General features: G+C 36.0%; 1 protein-coding gene and 1 long non-coding RNA gene across 11 annotated transcripts; one reads left to right on the top strand and one right to left on the bottom strand.

The window, feature by feature from the left end:
- The first annotated feature begins 55 nt into the window (after positions 1-55).
- On the top strand, positions 56-14,485 carry LOC119560019. Of its 9 annotated transcripts, none has more exons than XR_005220992.1 (5): positions 56-204; positions 11,938-13,096; positions 13,922-14,137; positions 14,204-14,293; positions 14,356-14,485. It is a non-coding gene; the product is annotated as an uncharacterized LOC119560019 (long non-coding RNA). The 9 variants fall into 9 exon arrangements; XR_005220989.1 differs by lacking the exon at positions 56-204 and adding an exon at positions 11,226-11,876; XR_005220996.1 differs by lacking the exon at positions 56-204 and adding an exon at positions 11,231-11,876 and having other exon boundaries at positions 11,938-12,041; positions 13,959-14,137.
- LOC119560018 lies at positions 2,641-12,072 on the bottom strand. Of its 2 annotated transcripts, none has more exons than XM_037873306.1 (6): positions 12,014-12,072; positions 9,790-10,014; positions 7,090-7,252; positions 6,873-7,025; positions 5,524-5,675; positions 2,641-2,948 (listed from the first exon to the last, which is right to left on the bottom strand). In XM_037873306.1, the coding sequence occupies exons 2-6, from the start codon at positions 9,906-9,908 to the stop codon at positions 2,705-2,707; spliced, it is 831 nt and encodes a 276-aa protein (XP_037729234.1). In that variant the 5' UTR covers positions 9,909-10,014; positions 12,014-12,072; the 3' UTR covers positions 2,641-2,704. The 2 variants fall into 2 exon arrangements, with proteins under 2 accessions (XP_037729234.1, XP_037729235.1); XM_037873307.1 differs by lacking the exon at positions 12,014-12,072 and adding an exon at positions 11,627-11,644.
- Positions 14,486-19,250: the final 4,765 nt, after the last annotated feature.

Below are 19,250 nucleotides of genomic sequence, written 5' to 3'. Positions count from 1 at the left end.
AAATTAATAAACAAACACTTGCATGCTTTTAAGTTTTTCAATACTCACAGTACTTGCGCACTTAAATGGAAGCTTATAATTATAATAAACAGCCTAAACTAAAAACCTTTCCGTGCTAAATTTTGGAAATTATTTCAACGTTTGGAGAGCGAATGTTTCCTTAGAGCTAGGCCGCTTTTATTGGCAAAGCATTTTTTGAAATAAGTATTTATGTTTTAAAATTTTTTTGTTGCCTTGCTTTTATTCACATTCACCGAAAATTTCACTACTTAAAAAATCGTGTAAGAACGATATAATCTAGTGCCTCGGTTATCAGATACCTGTTACTCAACTAAAGAGAGCGCAAGGGAGATATGCAAGCAGCAAAGCGACTTTTGCCGATATTGCACGGGGCCTTTTGGCGGCGATTTCACTATTTAGCCTGATTTGGTCTGATTTGATCTATTTGTAGGTAGGTACTGATGATCAAAGCAAAAATTCATTTAACTTTTACAAGATCTCTAATAGTGTCGGCGGCAGACAGGCTTTTGCTTATGGGCGTGGAATTCTTTTTTTAGGGTTATTCGATAGATTTTACCGAAATCAATAAATTTTAGCATTCTGCTAAAATACACTTGCGATGCGTATGAATCTGCATGTTCAATCCCAAATTCTTAACTCGTATAGTTTCCGAGACATGTGAGCGTAAGGGTGGCGTGGAAACATTTTTTAATTCAATTGATAGGTATTGACTAGAAAAACAAGGAAGAACGCTATAGTCGAGTACCTCGACTATCAGATACCCGTTACTTAGCTAAAGGGACCAAAGGGAAATGGAGATATGCAAGCAGCAAAGCGAGATTGAAATGCGCCACCTACCGGCGGTTGACAGACTTAAGCGTTGTGGGCGTTAGAGTGGGCGTGGCAAATTTTTTTAGATCAATCGATAGGTATTGACGAGACCAATACATTTCAGCTAAAATTTTTCATCTAGCATGAAAATTGTGGGCGCCACAGGCTTGGGCGGCTTGTGGGCGTTAGAGTGGGCGTGGCATATTCGCGTAACAAACTTGCGCTGCGCTCAAGCCTACGGAATTTAAATCTGAAATCCCATTTCTGTATCTTTGATATTTTCCGAGATATCCGCGTTCATATTTATGATTTAATTAATTTTGTGGGCGGCTTGTGGGCGTTACAGTGGGCGTGGCACTCTGCTGAAACAAACTTGCGCTGCGTAAGAAGCTCAGGAAACTGCACGCCAAATCTCGATAGCCTAGCTCTTATAGTTTCCGAGATCTCAGCGTTCATCCGGACGGACAGACAGACGGACAGACGGACATGGCTAGATCGACTCGGCTAGTGATCCTGATCAAGAATATATATACTTTATGGGGTCGGAAAAGCTTCCTTCTGCCTGTTACATACTTTCCGACGAATCTAGTATACCCTTTTACTCTACGAGTAACGAGTATAATAAATTTTTGTTAAAATTTGTATTCTAGAATTAAAACTGTAGATGCCACAGATTTGTGCAGTTATATACGAGGCTAAGGAATCTACCATTAATATATCTCATAACTTAAAGAGAAAGAAAAAAATTTCGAGAAAGAAAAAAAGTTCGAGAAAGACTAAAGAGAGAAGAAGATTCATTCGCGATCGGAGGGCGGAAAGAGACAGATCAAAAGCAAGTGATATAACATATAAGCAGCGTAATAAATAAAGGGCAGTTATCGACCGATTTCGTGGTGCTAGCCAATGTAGGAGCCATGGCTAAAAACTAGTTGGAATCCTTGAACTACGATGAAACCTAATATAGCCGGTATATCCATGCCGTACGGCGTCAAAAAAGTACATCTACAAGTGGATAATACAAGTTATTTGAATGGTAGGACTCTGAGGGTTATATTCAAGAACGCTGCTTCAAAATTGATCTACGTGACATATGGAGTACCTCAGGGTAGTCATTTGGACCCTTTGCTGTTTACTTTGTTTATTAACGATCTTCCCTCTATCATGACCCTTATACAACCTCCATTGTCCGTTTTATTTTGGAATATTGCTCTTCGGTTTGGAGTCCACAATATCAAGTGCATATTGAGTCGGTACAAAAAAATTTCTTCTTTTTGCCCTTCGTAGTTTGAACTGGGATCAAAACGTGAGGCTACCTTCCTATCAGAGTAGATTACTATTGCTTAATTTACCTACACTTGTAAATCGTAGAACATTGCTTGGTACTATTTTTATGCAAAATCTAATTAGAGGTGATATTGATTCTGTAGAACTTGTATACCGCCTAACTTTCAATGTCCCTGCAAGACTAACACGAAATTATTATCCCCTAAGTTTTCCACGATGTACATCAAATTTTTGTCTGCACGAGCAATTTCGCGTTCTATGTAATAATTATAACAACCTTTACCATTAAATTTGCACCTCAACTTCTATCCCGGTATTAAAAACTAATATTTTAACTCATTTGCTTCATTCTTAGTTGCTTCTTTTATTTTCATTTGTGTCCCGTCTCTATTTGTTTTTTGTATCTTCCTCGCGAACTCGCATTTTTGCCCAAATTGATAAAAGGGCCCCGCGCGTAACAAGCACGTGCTTGGTGTCGTTGGGCCACTTGTTTGTACTGCTCGTAGTGCATCAACGTCAATCATATAATATAATGCATGTTTTTAAACGAATTATATTGCACAATTCTTATAATAAATATATTTATGTACTACTTTAAATTACTGCCGCTTGTAACATTTCCTGTTATTGCCGAAACTAATTTGTTTGTGAATTCGCGCAATTGTAAAGGATCCTCATTATTAAAATCATCCATAACTGTTTGCATTTGTTCCTTTAAGCCATCGGCTATTGATGTAGTGATGCGGTTCTTAAACAAACTTGTTATTGGGCTTAAAATTATGCCAGTCAGTTGTTTAATTGGTTGCGCTTGGTCCAATTCCGTTTGAATATTACTGTAAATAAAAGAAATTAAAAATGAATACGTATTAAATACATTTATAACAAGAAAGGAAGTTAGCTTCGGCAAGCCGAAGCTTATATACCCTTGCAGCTATAATTATTAAATTTAAAAACACAAAAAATGATATTCCCAATAGTATAAGATAATATGTCAAAAAACACCGAAGCTATAATTTGTTTCATATTATTTTCCTACCAATTTTCCGATCGTTCCTATGGCAGCTATATGATATAGTCGTCCGATTTTGATAAAATTAAATTCAAAATTCAGAACTAATTAAAAAATCGTATTTCCAAGCGTAGGAGGTTATATGTTAAAAAACACCGAAGCTATAATTTGTTTCATATTATTTTCCTACCAATTTTCCGATCGTTCCTATGGCAGCTATATGACATAGTCGTCCGATTTTGATAAAATTTAATTCGAAATTCAGAACTAAATAAAAAATGTTATTTCCAAGCGTTAGAGGTTATATGTTGAAAAACACCGAAGCTATAATTTTTTTCATATTATTTTTCCACAAATTTTCCGATCGTTCCTATGGCAGCTATATGACATAGTCGTCCGATTTTGATAAAATTTAATTCGAAATTCAGAACTAAATAAAAAATGTTATTTCCAAGCGTTAGAGGTTATATGTTGAAAAACACCGAAGCTATAATTTTTTTCATATTATTTTTCCACAAATTTTCCGATCGTTCCTATGGCAGCTATATGATATAGTCGTCCGATTTCGATAAAATTTAATTCAAAATTATTTAAAAATTGTTATTTCCAAGCTTAGGAGGTTATATGCTAAAAAACACCAAAGATATAATTTTTTTTCATTTATTTGTCCGATTATTCCTATGGGAGCTATAAGATATAGTTGTCCGATCCGGCTGGTTCCGACTTATATACTACCTGCAAAAGATATAAGACTTTTGGGAAAGTTTCAGCCCGATAGCTTTAAAACTGAGAGACTAGTTTGCGTAGAAACGGACGGACAGACGGACAGACGGACATGGCTAGATCGACTCGTCTAGTCATGCTGATCAAGAATATATATACTTTATGGGGTCGGAAACGTCTCCTTCACTGCGTTGCAAACTTCTGACTGAAATCAAAATACCCTCTGCAAGGGTATAAAAATGTATATACAGATTCGTCGGAAAATATAAAACAAAAAAAATTTCTTAACGAGGATAAAAACAAGTGAAAAAGCTATAGCCGATGGTCTCGACTATTAGATATCTGTTACTCAGCTTAAGGGAGTGCGAGAGGAATGGAGATATGCTCAAATCAACTCTTATTTTTTCACTAACACGCCGAGTGCCACCTATCTTCTTCTTCTATAGTGCCACCTTGCCTTTAACGCCCTTAGCGGCTTGGTGGCGTATTAGTGAAAACAGCGGATTTGCTGTATGTGGTGAAAAAAGTCGATTAAATTGCAAATTATTGATATTTATTTGGTTATTACTTTTTAGTGACTGGTCCGATTTCAATAATTTTTGGGATGTATATGGTTAATACAAATAACAGCTAAATTTCATTTAAGTTTTTATTTAAACAAGAAAGGAAGTTATCTTCGGCATGCCGAAGTTTGTATACCCCTGCAGTTATAATTATTAAATTTAATTCGAAAATCTGAAAAATACAAAAAAAAATATTCCCAATAGTATAAGAAAATATGTCAAAAAACATCGAAGCTATATTTTGTTTCATAGTATTTTTCCACCAATTTTCCGATCGTTCCTATGGGAACTATGTGATATAGTCGTCCGATTTTGATAAAATTTAATTCGAAACTCAAAACTAATTAAAAAATGCTATTTCCAAGCGTAGGAGGTTATATGATAAAAAACACCGAAGACATAATTTTTTTATAGTCGTCCGATTTTGACAAAATTAAATTCGAAATTCAGAACTAATTAAAAAATTTTATTTCCAAGCTTAGGAGGTTATATGTCAAAAAAAACACCAAAGATATAATTTTTTAAAATTTTTTATCCGATTATTCCTATGGGAGCTATAAGATATAGTTGTCCGATCCAGCTGGTTCCGACTTATATACTACCTGCAAAATATATAAGACTTTTGGAAAAGTTTCAGCCCGATTGCTTTAAAACTGAGAGACTAGTTTGCGTAGAAACGGACGGACAGACTGACAGACGACCAGACGGGCAGACGGACATGGCTAGATCGACTCGTCTAGTGATCCTGATCAAGAATATATATACTTTATGGGGTAGGAAACGTCTCTTTCACTGCGTTGCAAACTTTTGACTGAAATCATTATACCCTCTGCAAGGGTACAAAAAAACTTGATATTATAAATATAAAGTCAATATAAATTTAAAATGTCGTTTGACCATACCTTTTTCTCACTTACACTTAGTGATTATATTTGGCGCTCTCTTTCAGACTAATACAGGAAAGGAAAAGCAACCAGCGAAATTAATGACTAATTAACTTCTTGTTTTATAAAAATGTATAGTGTGAGATTGCAGTTTAATACCAAATTTATATGGATTATATTTAAATAAAATATTATAATGTTTTATTTGTGTGTACAAATCCCAACTTACCTGAATCCTATTATTCGGAAATCATTAAGCTTCAGTTTAAAGTTGACAAGATTTACAGATAGCTCAGCGTAGATAATAGTATTCTCCAATGACCCAATAACTCTTCCTAGTACTTCTGCGGCCATAACTTTTAGCATAAAGTTGTATTCAAACTGTTAAATTAAACATTTATAGCATAAAAAATAATTTAATATTATTATTAATTTCATATTCTGTTAGGCTGTAAGCAAAAATGTACAGGCGAACTTATATTTATCTATAGATACGAGGCCTAAGCTTAAACTAGATATTTGTACTTATTTGTAAACAGAGGTTAAGAACGTATTTTTTTGACGTTCATGACGAATGGAATCTTTTCATTTTGCTTCTTGGTTTTTAAGATTTTGGTAACATTTGATTTTAGTAATCGGTTATTAAAGATTTATGATTTTGGAGACAGAACAAGAGAAAACGCTATAGTCGACGGTCTTGACTATCAGATACCCGCTACTCAGCTAACAAAAAGCGCCACCTATCGTCCACTCCTGTCGACTGTTTACGAGAATTTACATATTTTTTATATAACGTGAAACCTAGGTATCGCTAATGAATTTTCGTATATATCTCCATCCCTCTCGCACTCTAATGAGTTTGCTAATTAATTATTATTGTTTGGTTATAACTTTATAATGATTGGTACGATTGGAATAATTTTTGGCATTTAGATACGAACAAAGTCTTATTTAAGGTTTTTACAAAATACTACTTCTAGCTCCCCATAGAAGGGCTTGGGAGTTATTGGCGATGCGTAAGAAGCTCAGGAATCTGCACGCCAAATCTCAATAGCCTAGCTCATAGTTTCCGAGATCTCAGCGTTCATCCGGACGGACGGACAGACGGACAGACGGAATTGGCTAGATCGACTCGGCTAGTGATTCTGATCAAGAATATATATACTTTATGGGGTCGGAAACGCTTCCTTCTGCCTGTTACATACTTTCCGACGAATCTAGTATACCCTTTTACTCTACGAGTAACGGGTTAGTTTAAATGAAGAAGAAGCAGGGAAATGAGGATAAGTTCAACAGGTTGGCAGCATTTACATATTTTCTTATATTCTTGCTGCGGCACATATAGTCACGAAAAGAGTTAGAATCTAGTAATTATAGTGCAAAAAGTTTAAAATATATAATTCTGTATGGTATAGTTATTTGCTTAAGTTTAAAGTCATGAAAACACCCGAGATAATACATTCATATAGAGCCAAATTTGGTTTATCAAAATGAAATGGGTGCTAAGCGCAGATCTTAACCAAAAAGAATGAACGCCACATTTTTAAAATCCTTGGTAGTCCGAAACTTTTTATTTACCTGTAAGTTCTTTATTATTATATAGAATCGGCTCAAAAATGATTTTCCTTGATAAGTCATAAACGCATTACCATGTCGATATATACCAGAAAGATTATATACTATCCCATTGGTGAGGTAAAGGCCAGCCTCATATGTGATGAAGAGGGGTTTCTGTGAAGAAAAGGGGAACTTACTGTATTAAGTTACTTAAATGTACGAGCGACTTAAAGCATACTATGCAAATGCTTTCCTTCATATCAGGCAGCTGTAAATGTTCGATTCCAAGTTTTTGGAGATGCAAAATAATCATTGGGGCTACCGTATCAACCTCTTCATTAATTATAGTCCACCCAATAGTTTCCTCTTCTAAGTTAGAATTTTTCGTATCCGTGTGTGACCTTTAAAATAAGTAAATAAAAAAATATAAGTCAAGGGGTTAATATATTTCGGTTGGGAACTCAAAAACGTTTACGGTGTTACGATTTATCTCACCCTTGAGTTTCTCTCACGTAGCTCGAGTTCCTCGTACTATAAAACAGTTTTGGAATTGACAAACAAGATTCAAAGGTTAGTCACAGGGGACGGTTGTCCACATATTGACTTTTTTAGTACTTTCTAACAATAGGCGTCGAATGAAACCATAACACAATTTTCTAAAATCTGATGCTCCGTTCATAAGGTAATCCAAAAACAAGATTTTTGGAGACCTTTATTCTGCTTGTCAGTTTGTACAAAACGTTGTTTTAGATTCCTCGAAACTTAAGGCGATTTTGAACAGCTTAAGTTAGGAAACTGTCGCTCTACCACGCTAAAGCTACACCCCTGCGCCATATGTCGTATAAATGGCATTTCGAAACGAAGCCAAAAGTAAAAAGAAAGACATTTTATATTTTATTTATATACTAGACTCGTCGGAAAGTATGTAACAGGCAGAAGGAAGCGTTTCCGACCCCATAAAGTATATATATTCTTGATCAGGATCACTAGCCGAGTCGATCTAGCCATTTCCGTCCGTCTGTCAGCGTTGCGCAGCGCAAGTTTGTTACAGCACGGTGTCACGCCCACAAACCGCTCAAAACTCTGGCTCCTACAGTTTTGATGGTAGAATAAAAATTGAAGTGTATTGTTTCCAGCAATACCTATCGATTGACCCAAAAAAAGTTTGCCACGCCCACTTTAAAGCCCACAAGCCTCCCACAAACGTAAAAATATGTCAGCTCGGATATCTCGAAAACTATTAAAGATAGAGAACTGGGATTTCAGATTTAGATTCCGTAGCCTTGTATGCAGCGCATGTTTGTTACGCGAATATGCCAGGTCCACTCTAACGCCCAAAAGCCGCCCAAACCTGTGACGCCCACAATTTTCATGCTAGGTACAAAATTTTGACTTAAATGTATTAGTCTCGTCAATACCTATCGAACGCCCAGAACACCTAAATCTGTCTACCGCCCACAAGCCCATATATTGAGATCGCAGGTAGGTGACGCAATTCAATCTCGCTTTGCTGCTTGCATATTTACATTTCCATTTGGTCCCTTTAGCTGAGTAACGGGTATCTGATAGTCGAGGTACTCGACCAAAGCGTTCTTCCTTGTTTATTTCTCAAAAACGAAAACAGTTTAGACTTTAAACTGTATAGCTCTTAAGATTCCTCAACTTTTGACATATCATCGTTGTAAAAAGTCATGCTTACTACTTCAGTGTTCTGACGGTGCCTGAGCATTGAACTTCGATTTTACGTATCCAAACTATATTCAAAGGCCTTACAAATATTTGAATGGTGCTAAGCGGCTCAATATAACCGTTCAACCGCTTTTGGAAAAATTTTTTAGTCTAGCGCCTTTGTCTAATTTGTCTAAATACGAAAGTTTGAAAATTTATTTATATCTCTTAATCGCGAAAGTGTATACAAGATTCGTGAGGAAAGCATATCACAGATATAAGATAGCGTATCCCACCCTTTAAAGTATACGTATTTTGGATCAGTATCACTAGCCATAACTGTCTGTCTCTTGTATGTTTCTGCTCGCCAAAAGTTTGTTTGAAAAACAAAAAAAAAACAGGAAAGAACGCTATAGTCGAATACCTCGACTATCAGGTACCCGTTACTCTGCTAAAGGGACCAAAGGGAAATGGAGATATGCAAGCAGCAAAGCGTGATTAAAATGCACCACCTACCGGCGGTAGAGTGATTAAAGCGTTATGGGCGTTAGAGTGGGCGTGGCAAATTTTTTTTTGGATCAATCGATAGGTATTGACGAGACCAATAAATTTCAGTTAAAATTTCTTATCTAGCATGAAAATTGTGGGCGCCACAGGTTTAGGCGGTTTGTGGGCGTGGCATATTCGCGTAACAAACTTGCGCTGCGTACAAGGCTACGAAATCTAAATCTGAGATCCCAACTCTCTATCTTTAATAGTTTCCGAGATATCCACGTTCATATTTACAATTTTTTTTTGAAGTTTGGGAACGGTTTGTGGGAGTTAAAGTGGGCGAGGCAAACTTTTTTTTGGTCAATCGATAGGTATTGATACGAACAATACATTTCAGTTAAAATCTTTATTCTAGCATTAAAACTGTAGGAGCCACAGTTTTGGGCGGTTTGTGGGCGTTAGAGTGGGCGTGGCACTCTACTGAAACAAACTTGCGCTGCGTAAGATGCTCAGGAATCTGCACGCCAAGTCTCAATAGCCTAGCTTTTATAGTTTTTGAGATCTCAGCGTTCATTCGGACGGACAGACGGACATGGCTAGATCGACTCGGCACGTGATCCTGATCAAGAATATATATACTTTATGGGGTCGGAAACGCTTCCTTCTGCCTGTTACGTACTTTCCGACGAATCTAGTATACCCTTTTAAACTACGAGTAACGGCTATAAAAATACAAATGGAGATATTTCCTTGGGATGTTGACCGCATACAAAATTACCTTAATGATTTTTCCTGAATTGGCTGATCACTTGAAGTAGCAACAGCAAAAAATGTGGCAATACAAGTAGCGCACATTAAAATTTTAATCACATTCATTTTCATTGGCCGGGTCTTCATTTTGCTCACTGAAGTTTGCTTCTTAGACTTCGTCTATTCCACGTCATATGAAGATTATTATAAATAATAATAAATCAGCCTTTATCAGGTGCTAGCAAAATATTTTCTAAAAGAAACGAGAATAAAAGATTATATATAGATTATATATTATATGACTTATTACAAAACATTAAATATTAAGCAGAGATACATTTGCAAATATCTTAGAAAACAAGAACAGCGGTAACATGTTTCATTTGTTTACCCTATTGGTACTCGTTAAACATAGTCACATTGTCAAAAATAAAATTTAAAGTATACGATTCGCAAAGTTAATTTCAAACGTTTTTATCGCATCGTTAAGAGCGATAGGACATACTGACCTATTCCCATTAATTTATTTTACTAGCCAAATTTCCAAATTTCTTTTAGCTTTCAACTTCCAACTCGATTGGGTTTTTTTCAATAATCCGAATGAAGAGTTAAGGGTTTCTAATAGTCAAGGCACTCGACTACAGCGTTCCTTGTTTGAGCCATGACAACGTTTATTTCTTATTTTTCTTAAATCAGTTTTTAATTATTTCTTGTTCCTAATTATTTTAAGATTGTATCATCTACTTTTATCATACGCCATCTTTAATAATACACTTGAATTGATATGGATCTTACATATGGGCATTTCCAGTGGTCGCGAACGTACGTTCGTACGCACTTAGTGAATATTTTTTTGGTATTCGATAGCATTTTGTTAGCTCTTTGCTCAGTGAAAATGATGGTGTTTATTGAGCTATAATTTTCATAATATTGGCAAGAACATGCGAATTGGGACGGAATATTCTAAAGCAATAACTTTACTTTAAAATGGATTCATGTAGCTTTCTATCGAGTCTGTGACCAAGGAAATATCTCCATTTGCATTTTTACACCCGTTACTCGTAGAGAAAAAGGGTATACTAGATTCGTCGTGAAGTATGTAACAGGCAGAAGGAAGCGTTTCCGACCCCATAAAGTATATATATTCTTGATCAGGACCACTAGCCGAGTCGATCTAGCCATGCCCGTCTGTCCGTCTGTCTGTCCGTCCGGATGATCGCTGAGATCTCGGAAACTATAAAAGCTAGGCTATTGAGATTTGGCGTGCAGATTCCTGTGCTTCTTACGCAGCGCAAGTTTGTTTCAGCAGAGTGCCACGCCCACTCTAACGCCCACAAGCCGCCCAAAACTGTGGCTCCTACAGTTTTGATGCTAGAATTAAAATTTTAACTGAAATGTATTGTTCTCATCAATACCTATCGATTGACCCAAAAAAAGTTTGGCACGCCCACTTTAACGCCCACAAACTTTAAAAACTCGTAAGCATAAACACGGATATCTCGGAAACTATCAAAGATAGAGAATTGGGATCTCAGACCTAGATTCCGTTGCCTTGACCGCAGCGCAAGTTTGTTACGCAAATATGCCAAGCCCACTCTAAAAAAACACCCATAAAACGTTTGCCACGCCCACTGTAACTCCAATAACGCCTAAACCTGTCTGCCGCCCACATAACCATATATTCAGATCGCTGGTAGGTGGCGCATTACAATCTCGCTTTGCTGCTTGCATATCTCCATCCCCCTTTGGTCCCTTTAGCTGAGTAACGGGCATCTGATAGTAGAGGTACTAGACTACACTCATAAAATATTTTGTTTTCTCAAACGTTTAAAGACACATGGGTTGTACAAAATTTGTAATGTTACCAAAACTGGAAGGAGGTGAAACAATTTTGTTTAAATTTAATTTCGAATTTCTGCACTTTTAAAACGCGTTAAAAATTGTTAAGGGTTTTGGCAGCGATTTTCTGTCTATTTGATTCATCATCAGAAATTTGCACTTAACCACTTCCGTTGAATTGATAGACTTAAATAGATTTTTAGAATCGCTGAGTCAACATTTTTCAAAATGACTGGGGCACTTTACGTTACTATATCAAGCGATCATTTAAAAAATGTATGTATCTACTTGCGTTTTGTGAGCACCTTATTAATCACGCGCTACGATTTTGTTATAGGGAACGCATCGATCAAAGCAAATTACGTTATACTCGTTTTGCCCATAGTAACTTATGGGAATACATACAAACATACCTGAAAACTCAAGCTGATCCGCTGACAGGTACTTATACCTAACATGTGAACAGTTGAATCGAGACTACTTTTAAATAAAAGTAAACAAGAATAAACGCTAAATTCGTGTGGCTCGCCTATCAGATGCCCTTTACTCTATTTACTAATTTTAAAATAAATAGACTTCCTCCAAAAATTGACATTAGTGTTAAAAGACGCGAAAAAACATTTTTTACACTGTCGATATGTTATGTGTTTTTAACGTAATTTTTTAATAACATTTTTTATATGCCATTTTAAAAAAATTTGGTATGCCAATAGTTTTTCACAAAAAAATGAGTTAAACTTGAAAAATCCTTGCGACCTGTATGTTTTACATTGGGCGTGTCCACATTTTAATCGAATTTTCAATCATCACTAGACGCTATATGCTTTATCCAAATTCCTTTAGCATTTATAGTTTCCGAGATCTTGCCGTTTATACGCATAGGCAGGCGGACTCGAAAAAATCAAGAGAATATACATTAGGGCGGTTCGATTTGTAGGGGACCAAAAAAAGCAAAAGGATTGTAAGCAATGTTGGCGAACACACTTATGGTCTAGTATGGCGTTTGAACACACGTCCTTAAAAATTACGTTCCCTTTATACAAAATCAATACCAAATCGACACGCCCTAGCACTCACAGTACAATTAAATATTTTTTATGGTTGCGTCCCCTTACAAAGTTCTCCGCGTATTACTGTATTCGAGTAATGAGTATACAGAACACAACGTTCGTTGCAACTTACAACAAGATCGGAAACTTAAATAGGAATTCAGAGTGTCATAATAATACGTTTTTTAAAACCATACTGAAGAAATGCATTAATTATCTGCACACTACAATTTGTGTATATTCATCATATAACCTTTTCGATTTAAGCATTTCATAAGCAACATCACTGGACGAAGCGCACCAGGAGAGTTTACGTAGGCAAAGAAATGAAAATCTACTGTGATGGTCCTATTCTAGGCAGTGATACACTGATCGAAGGGTATCGCAAAAACTTAAATGATAGTATACCAAGACTTTAATATTGGTAATTGGTTTGGGAGAAAAAGAGTAAGTTGTAAGATTATATTATGTTGGGAATTGTGTGCATAATTATACCCGTTACTCGTAGAGTAAAAGGGTATACTAGATTCGTCGGAAAGTATATAACAGGCAGAAGGAAGCGTTTCCGACCTTATAAAGTATATATATCCTTGATCAGGATCACTAGTCGAGTCGATCTAGCCATTTCCGTCTGTCCGACTGTCTGTCCGTCCGGATGAACGCTGAGATCTCGGAAACTATAAGAGCTAGGCTATTGAGACTTGGAGTGCAGATTCCTGAGCTTCTTACGCAGTGCAAGTTTCTTTCAGCAGAGTGCCACGCCCATTCTAACGCCCACAAACCGCCCAAAACTGTGGCTCCTACAGTTTTAATGCTAGAATAAAAATTTTAACTGGAATGTATTGGTCTCGTCAATACCTATCGATCGATCTAAAAAAAACTTTGCCACGCCCACTCTAATGCCCACAAGCCGCCCAAGCCTGTGGCGACCACAATTTTCATGCTAGATAAAAAATTTTAACTGAAATGTATTGGTCTCGTCAATACCTATCGATTGATCAAAAGAAATGTTGCCACGCCCACAACGCTTAAATCTGTCTACCGCCGGTAGGTGGCGCATTTCAATCTCACTTTGCTGCTTGCATATCTCCATTTCCCTTTGGTCCCTTTAGCTGAGTAACGGGTATCTGATAGTCCAGGTACTCGACTATAGCGTTCTTCCTTGATTTTTAGTGTAGTTATAGAAAATTAGTCCGTTAAAATTGATTTCAATATTTAAAACATTTTAGTACTAACATTTTTGAAAAATTCGTATTGTATTTTTTACTTAAGAAGTACAAATTATATAGTCGGATATATTTCGCCTTAGAAAGGGTATAAGTGCAGTGGCACGCGCCAACAGCGAAGAGAAAACAAAAGAAGTTAAGTAAAGGGGTGATAGGAAGACTTTGTGCATTCTGTTTGAGTGATTGAAAGGGAAGCATCCATTTAAATTGTGCTCAGCAGAGTTACCTTAATCGTTACTTGAAGTTAATAAAATAAAGTCAGGTAAGTGTTACATTACGTTTAAGATGTTGTGCATTGGTCTTAGTTTAAAGTACGTAATTTTTGAAGGTATTTGATGGGTTCCGTTAGGCGAAAGTGGATGATGAAATGTTTTGTGCCAATAAAAATCCTGCAAAGGGTTAAACACAGCTATAAAAGGTAAATATACAAAAAAACAAATAAAACGCATTTTTTAAAGACATGCCCATACATTTTGTCAGGAGCGTTGGCCAAGGATTCGGAGGACCCGGGCAAAGGTTAAAGAAAGGCGATGACAAATGTTTAAAATAAGCTTACAAAAAAACAGAAACAATAATTGTCCATTAGTTGAAAATTTGAATAATACCATCTAATTAAAATGAATTAAACTGTATTTAAAAATGTATGTATTTTAAATTCAATACTTTCATAATTGAAAACTCATGGGAAAAAATCTGATTTTCACAAGTGATTTCACTTGGGACGTGTCACTTGCAAGTGATTTCATAAGTGAAAACTCATTGGAAAAATACTGATTTTCACAAGTGATTTCACGTTGGACGTGTCACCGGCACGCGACAAGCCATACGAAAAATGAGTATAAGGTGAAATCCCGTGGGACTTCGAAAAACTTTCATTTGAATTTTCACTTGTGAAAATGCGGACATCCCATACAATTTTCTATATGGAGCGTCACTTGTTCTTTACGTCTGCAAGAGGACATGTCCCACGGGATTCAAAAGGTGATTCACAAGTGAAACTTTCCCTTCAGTGACATGATGACAGTAATGCGGTGACATCCCTTCAGTTCTGCAGTAGAGACGCGGTGACATGGCTCAAGACAAAAAGCGTTTTTTGTTTTTTTTGTGCCTAAAACGCTGTGCCGCTGTTGACGTCAGCAGAGCAGTCGGCGCAGCGCATAAGACTGCCTACGAAAACGATCGTGCAACAAAGAGAGGCAGATATTCGGAGATTTCCCTCTCTTTCTTGTCTTATAATCTGCCTGCACTCCGCGCTCGCAGAGACAAATTTCGGCCGGTCCGTTATTTTCCTTTTTGCGTCTCTCCGTTATGTTTGGCTAGCGACTAATATTTCGGCGAAAAAATGTTCGTAGAGCAGCGACATGTGAATGCCCTCATATTTTAGGAGCATTATTGTATATCGAAAATAAACAACTTTATTGTTTTATAAAAGTATATTATTTGATTATAGTAAAATTAAATAAATTGAATTTACTTATAATGTAATGTTTACTTATTATACATTTTTATAACAATATAATTTTTTAGTTTAGTTATAGAAATTTAGTCCATTAAAATTGATTTAAATATTTAAAACATTTTAGATTTAGATTTAGATTTTTTTAAAAAAATTCATAATGTGATTTTTACTCAAGAAGTAAAAATTAAGTAGTCGGATATTTTTCGTTTTAGAAAGGGTATAGGTGCAGTGGCACGCGCCAACAACGAAGAGAAAACAAAAGAAATCAAGTAAAGGGGTGAGAAGACTTTGTGCATTCTGTTTGAGTGATTGAAAGGGAAGCATCCATTTTAATTGTGCGCAGCAGGGTTACTTTAATCGTTTAGTTAATATTATAAAGTCAGGTAAGTGCTACATTAAGTTTAAGATGTTGTGCATTGGTCTTAGTTTAAAGTACGTAATTTTTGAAGGCATTTGATGGGTTCCGTTAGCCGAAAGTGGATGATGAAATGTTTTGTGCCAAAAAAAATCCCGCAAAGAGTTCATACACAGCTCTAAAAGGTAAATATACAAACAAACAAATAAAACGCATTTTTTAATCATATCCCCATACATTTTTTAGGAGCGTTGGCCAAGGATTCGGAGGACCCGGACAAAGGTTTAAGGAAAGCGATGACCAATGTAAAAAGCCAATAACGTAACATAAAACTAGGCTTACTATAATAATTGTCCTTTAACAGATAACCTAAATAACACTATTTAGTTAAAATGAATTTAAAAGTAAATAAAATGTATGTATTTTAAATTCTATATTTTCATAAGTGAAAAGTCATGGAAAAATTCTGATTATCCCAAGTGATTTCACTTGGGACGTGTCACCGGCACGTGACACGCCATACGAAAAATGAGTATAAGGAACAAGTGAAATCCCGTAGGACTTCGAAAAATTTTCATTTGAATTTTCCCTTGTGAAAATGCGGACATCCCACACAATTTTCTGTGATTCACTTGGGACGTGTCACCGGCACGTGACAGGCCATACGAAAAATTAGTATAAGGAACAAGTGAAAACTCATGGAAAAATTCTGATTGTCACAAGTGATTCACTTGGGACGTGTCACCGGCACGTGACACGCCATACGAAAAATGAGTATAAGGAACAAGTGAAATCCCGTAGGACTTCGAAAAATTTTCATTTGAATTTTCCCTTGTGAAAATGCGGACATCCCACACAATTTTCTGTATGGAGCGTCACTTGTTCTTCACTTGTGCAAGAGGACATGTCCCACGGGATTCAAAAGGTGATTCACAAGTGAAACTTTCCCTTCAGTGACATGATGACAGTGATGCGGTGACATCCCTTCAGTTCTGCAGTAGAGACGCGGTGACATGGCTCAAGACAAAAAGCTTTTTTTGTTTTTTTTTGTGCCTAAAACGCTGTGCCGCTGTTGACGTCAGCAGAGCAGTCGGCGCAGCGTAGAAGACTGCCTACGAAAACGATCGTGCAACAAAGAGAGGCAGATATTCGGAGATTTCCCTCTTTCTCTTGTCTTATAATCTGCCTGCACTCCGCGCTCGCAGAGACAAATTTCGGCCGGTCCGTTATTTTTTTTTGGCGTCTCTCCGTTATGTTTGGTTAGCGACTAATATTTCGGCGAAAAAATGTTCGTAGAGCAGCGACATGTGAATGCCCTCATATTTTAGGAGCATTATTGTATATCGAAAATAAACAACTTTATTGTTTTATAAAAGTATATTATTTGATTATAGTAAAATTAAATAAATTGAATTTACTTATAATGTAATGTTTACTTATTATACATTTTTATAACAATATAATTTTTTAGTTTAGTTATAGAAATTTAGTCCATTAAAATTGATTTAAATATTTAAAACATTTTAGATTTAGATTTAGATTTTTTTAAAAAAATTCATAATGTGATTTTTACTCAAGAAGTAAAAATTAAGTAGTCGGATATTTTTCGTTTTAGAAAGGGTATAGCTGCAGTGGCACGCGCCAACAACGAAGAGAAAACAAAAGAAATCAAGTAAAGGGGTGAGAAGACTTTGTGCATTCTGTTTGAGTGATTGAAAGGGAAGCATCCATTTTAATTGTGCGCAGCAGGGTTACTTTAATCGTTTAGTTAATATTATAAAGTCAGGTAAGTGCTACATTAAGTTTAAGATGTTGTGCATTGGTCTTAGTTTAAAGTACGTAATTTTTGAAGGCATTTGATGGGTTCCGTTAGCCGAAAGTGGATGATGAAATGTTTTGTGCCAAAAAAAATCCCGCAAAGAGTTCATACACAGCTCTAAAAGGTAAATATACAAACAAACAAATAAAACGCATTTTTTAATCATATCCCCATACATTTTTTAGGAGCGTTGGCCAAGGATTCGGAGGACCCGGACAAAGGTTTAAGGAAAGCGATGACCAATGTAAAAAGCCAATAACGTAACATAAAACTAGGCTTACTATAATAATTGTCCTTTAACAGATAACCTAAATAACACTATTTAGTTAAAATGAATTTAAATGTAAATAAAATGTATGTATTTTAAATTCTATATTTTCATAAGTGAAAAGTCATGGAAAAATTCTGATTATCCCAAGTGATTTCACTTGGGACGTGTCACCGGCACGTGACACGCCATACGAAAAATGAGTATAAGGAACAAGTGAAATCCCGTAGGACTTCGAAAAATTTTCATTTGAATTTTCCCTTGTGAAAATGCGGACATCCCACACAATTTTCTGTGATTCACTTGGGACGTGTCACCGGCACGTGACAGGCCATACGAAAAATTAGTATAAGGAACAAGTGAAAACTCATGGAAAAATTCTGATTGTCACAAGTTATTCACTTGGGACGTGTCACCGGCACGTGACACGCCATACGAAAAATGAGTATAAGGAACAAGTGAAATCCCGCAGGACTTCTAAAAATTTTCATTTGAATTTTCCCTTGTGAAAATGCGGACATCCCACACAATTTTCTGTATGGAGCGTCACTTGTTCTTCACTTGTGCAAGAGGACATGTCCCACGTGATTCCCAAGGTGATTCACAAGTGAAACTTTTTTTTGGAACTGAAGGGTTTGTAACGCCCTTCTTCCATGTATATAGACTTAATAATGACATTAAAGCCGTAAGGCTTTATCAATTTAAATAACTTAGCATTTTTATTGAGAATAGATTCTGGGAGCGAGATCGATGCGATGTTGAAACCAAGAACGGTTCTTCTTGAAATCGAGGTCGATCAGTTTTTTATCTGAGTGTATAAGCTGCATAAAACAGTTCCCAATCAGTTTTATTTATTTGGTACCGATATTTAATAAATAGGAATTAAAAATACAGGGATATACATATACTAAGATATAGCATAGAGAGAAATACGCAATGCATTTTATTATGAGTTTACAGAAATTAAGCTTAAATATTTATTAATTTCTACCAGATGTTCCGGTTGAAAGTTTCCAACATACAGTTTGTGGCCCGTTATCATGCGCAAATGTGTCCAGGCCAGGATATCAGGCACTTATTTATTGAGGTCAACGCAGAACAAATTTCGGTTAGAACGTTTTATGAATATGTAACAATTAAAAATTGAACCGACTGAGGTCACTGTAGGCTAACTAGTATTAAATATTTACGCAATAAAGATTAAATACACATTTTTAACAAAATAAAATTTTAAAACCAGCGCTTTTTGTTGTCAATCAAATAATTTAATAGGCTATGACTAAAAGCTCGATTATTGCATTGAATGACGAGCTACTGCAATAAAGCATCTTACTCCCAAAAGCAACAAGATTAGGCAGAAAGCTAATAGTGTAATATCGATAATATTTTCATGAAATTTTTGATCATTTATTTCTACATACTTTTCAGTTGAAATGTTATTATACCCTTGCAGAGGGTATATTGATTTCAGTCA

This window comes from Drosophila subpulchrella, unplaced genomic scaffold (genome assembly GCF_014743375.2).
Source record: "Drosophila subpulchrella strain 33 F10 #4 breed RU33 unplaced genomic scaffold, RU_Dsub_v1.1 Primary Assembly Seq354, whole genome shotgun sequence".
Taxonomy (NCBI): Eukaryota; Metazoa; Arthropoda; class Insecta; order Diptera; family Drosophilidae; genus Drosophila; species Drosophila subpulchrella.
Note: the sequence above shows the minus strand (reverse complement) of the source record. Positions and strands in the feature narration are given on the sequence as shown.